The 4,028-nt window shown below is 46.7% G+C and overlaps 1 protein-coding gene across 1 annotated transcript; it reads left to right on the forward strand.

Moving 5' to 3' along the window:
- Positions 1-2,662: 2,662 nt before the first annotated feature.
- Positions 2,663-3,486, forward strand: PtA15_10A251 (uncharacterized protein; the record flags this gene model as incomplete). The annotated part of the gene is made up of 2 exons (XM_053160409.1): positions 2,663-2,739; positions 3,363-3,486. 2 exons carry the CDS (start codon positions 2,663-2,665, stop codon positions 3,484-3,486), a joined length of 201 nt encoding a protein of 66 aa, XP_053024386.1.
- Between the last annotated feature and the right edge of the window lie 542 nt (positions 3,487-4,028).

The following is a 4,028-nucleotide window of genomic DNA, read 5'->3' on the forward strand; positions in this document are numbered from 1 at the left end:
CTAATCCTAATCCTTTTTATACAGTGGTTAGGAAAACTCAGTCCAAAGGAAACTTAGTGACCTCTATGAGGTAGACGTCCCATTAAAGAAGCCAACGAGTAAGCTCTATTTTCTTTCTTTCTTCCTAAAAAAATCCACAGCGCTAACAACCGCGCCCCTGTAACTAGTGCCAGTTCCTAAACCAAACTACATTGCCGGTACTATACGCCACCCAAGAGACACCGTAAGTAACTCTCTCCTGCGAAATCACTCGCAGATAAAAACTGCATCACTGACCAATTTCTCCGCTCTACGCAGCTGAAATAGACCCAGCTCCCGCCGAGAACCTAGCAGACATTGACGTCAGCGACTCCAAACCGGAAGTCAAAAGTTAGTCCATTTCTTTCACAAGAAAAAACTGACCCCTTAACAAACATTAAAAACACTAATAACACATGTCTAGCCGCTCTTCCAGACCTGACCTTGAAGGACCCCTCGCCACTCTGAAAAGAGTCAGCCGCAAAGGGTCCGCCATCAGAGGATCTGTCGTCGGAGGATCAGTTGGCGGAGGATCCGGCGGACTTCGAGGTCCCGCTTTGGTTCAAGAAGAAAACGGACCCAGCTCCGAGCACCTCAAAAGCCAAAGCTCCGGTAAAAACTCCCAGAGAGCTGGAGGAGGAGCAGATCAAGATGATCCAGAATTTGGTGTACGCCCACCAAGCCAACTGGAGAAAATGCATCTCTCTCCAGGCTCAAGGATCTCTGGAGGAGCTCAAAGCCGCTCTACGCGCAGCTCAAGAGAGCCAAAAAGTGGCTCAGAAGTTTCTCTCTCAAAAGGAGTTAGAGGCCTTTGTGGAGGGTTGGAACCCCTGGACGGTGAAGAAACAGATCAACCCTCCAGCAAGGACTTTGAAAAAACAAAAAGCTCCTCCAACCAATCAAAACAACCAGCTCCGCAAAGACCGCGGCAGATGGGCTCAAGTCATGAAGGCAGCGAACACCTTGGAACAAGCCTACAACCAGATGTAGTTGATAGAGATTTTATTTTCCATATGTTTGATAACTTGTATGGAAATTTTTCTTCATTGTATAGTAACTCTAGTAACCAATATAAGTTTACAAACAAGAAAATTGTGGAATGTCATACTTCTATTATTAACACTCTTGAATCTGCTGTTGGTCGTGCCATAGAAATGTCTCAAGAACATTTTGTTAAAATCTCTGAGTTTTGCCAAGACATTGGAGAAATTAAGAGTAAAACAAGTGAGATAACAAATAGACTTGAGAATATAGATGATACAAATCAAAGTCTACAAGACAAACTTACGGATATTGACATTGATATGGCAGACTTTAAAAGCCAAATGTTGTCTACTTTGAAAACTGAGGTTATCAAAGAAAACAGAGAGCGTGAAGACTATCAATCTGCCCAGTTACAAATTTTGATAGAATTAGTGAGTCATCAGGAAGATAACATGAAGGAGATGGTAAATGGTAAATAAAATCAACATCTCCACGGCGGAGCAAATTAGCTCTCTGAAACAAGAGATAAAAACTCTTAAACAAAATGTAGCCGGAATACAGACTCCACTGCACCTGAGTCATAACCCCAAATCTGCTCAGACAGAAGAAGTCAGGTTTAACAATCCTTTACTAAATAACAGGAACGGAGTGTTTCAACGCCAAGAAAGGTCTCTACCTCCTAAAGAAGAGGAACCAATCAGGTTGCCACGCCCAAACGCGGCCAGTGATTCCCAACCTTACCAGGAACAACCAAGACAGACTACTTCTTTCTTGAATAGTTTAGACCCAGTAAACAAATGCAAACTGATGCTGCCAATGAAAGAATGGCCTAAATTTTCCGGAGAAGGAGAATATGATCATATCTACTTCATAGACTACGTAGATCATCTCCTTGAGTGCTAAAAAGCTACTGATGAAGTAGTAACTTCCAGATTGCCAAGGTTATTTGAAGGCGTAGATTTAGACTGGTTTGTCAGAAAAAAGAAATCTGTTGGAAAAGTAAGCTGGGAAAAGTGGAAAAAATTGATCCACAAACAGTTTGGTACAGATGTCTGGGAGGATAAAATGCTAGCCACATATGAGAATGATTTCTTTGATCCTACTAAAGATGATCCATAAAAATGGTGTCTGAGTCAGAAGAAAAGGATTGATTGTATCTATAACCAACCAGCTCAGAAATTTGTCACTAAGAAAATCTTGAAAAAGTGCCCTAATTCCTTAGAACATGATGTAATGTGCAGGTTGAAAGATGCAGACTGGACTTGTCTGAATTAGTAGCCACAATAGAAATAATTATTGTGGCCAAGAAATTGGACAACCCAAGACGTACAAAGAAAGGCGTAATCAAGCTCCTGGAGAAAACACAGCTGTAGAAAGAAAGAATGCAGAAGTGCCTGCTAGAAGACCAACTAGTATTGAGTGTTATAATTGTGGAGAGAAAGGCCATAAGAGACCTGATTGACCCAAACCCCATAAACGCATCAACAATATAGAAGTAGAGTCAGATGCAGATGACCTATCTGATGAGTTTTGGCATCCACATTCTTCAGTCCCAAACCAAGAAAAAAAAGGACTCATCTACGGTTTGGGACCGTATTCATTGCTGAGCTGGGGAGGCTGGCTCACCAGCACTGACCTAATGGCTGGTCCAGCTCACCCAATGCAGTCACTGAGTCAGTTCCACCAGCTCCACCCACCCCACACCATCCCAGCTCTTCCAGCTCTAGCCCAAGGCAAGTAAGCCAGCACTTCCAGCTCCACCTGCCACACACACACACCATCCCAGCTCTTCCAGCTCTGGCCCAAGGCAAGATTGCCAGCTCTCCCAGCTCCACCTGCCACACACACACCATCCCAGCTCTTCTAGCTCTTGCCCAAGGCAAGATAGCCAGCTCTTCCAGCTCCACCTGCCACACACCATCCCAGCTCTTCCAGCTCTGGCCCAAGGCAAGATTGCCAGCTCTCCCAGCTCCACCTGCCACACATCATCCCAGCTCTTCCAGCTCTTGCCCAAGAAAAAATTTCCAGCTCTTCTAGCTCCACCTGCCACACACCATCCCAGCTCTTCCAGCTTTCGCCCAAGGCAAGATAGCCAGCTCTTCCAGCTCCTCCCGCCACAGACCATCCCAGCTCTTCCAGCTCTTGCCCAACGCAAGATTGCCAGCTCTTTCCAGCTCCACCTGCCACACACCATCCCAGCTCTTCCAGCTCTTGCCCAAGGCAAGATAGCCAGCTCTTCCATCTTCACCTGCCACACACCATCCCAGCTCTTCCAGCTCTTCACCATCCCAGCTCTTCCAGCTCTTCACCATCCCAGCTCTTCCAGCTCTTGCCCAAGACAAAATTTCCAGCTCTTCTAGCTCCACCTGCCACACACCATCCCAGCTCTTCCAGCTCTTGCCCAACGCAAGATTGCCAGCTCTTTCCAGCTCCACCTGCCACACACCATCCCAGCTCTTCCAGCTCTTGCCCAAGGCAAGATAGCCAGCTCTTCCATCTTCACCTGCCACACACCATCCCAGCTCTTCCAGCTCTTGCCCAACGCAAGATTGCCAGCTCTTTCCAGCTCCACCTGCCACACACCATCCCAGCTCTTCCAGCTCTTGCCCAAGGCAAGATAGCCAGCTCTTCCAGCTTCACCTGCCACACACCATCCCAGATCTTCCAGCTCTGGCCCAAGGCAAGATAGCCAGCTCCACCCACCACACACTATCCCAGCCCTTCCAGCTCTTGCCCAAGGCAAGATTACCAGCTCTTCCAGCTCCACCTGCCACACACCATCCCAGATCTTCCAGCTCATGCCAAAGGTTTCATCCAAGCAATGAAGTATCATAACAGCTTTGGAAAAAAATGTGCCAATCAAATGGCAGTTAGTAGTAACAACACCGCAAGTGCTACGCTACACTACAAAATGCGGCAAAATAGCGTAGTGTAGCCGGGCACCCCTCAAGCCAATTAGCTATAGTGCAGTGCGCTCTGCTCTTCCTCAAGCCAATTAGCAATAGCTGTAGCAGGGGACCGCTATT

The sequence above is a fragment of the Puccinia triticina genome, chromosome 10A (genome assembly GCF_026914185.1).
Source record: "Puccinia triticina chromosome 10A, complete sequence".
In the NCBI taxonomy this organism is placed as follows: Eukaryota; Fungi; Basidiomycota; class Pucciniomycetes; order Pucciniales; family Pucciniaceae; genus Puccinia; species Puccinia triticina.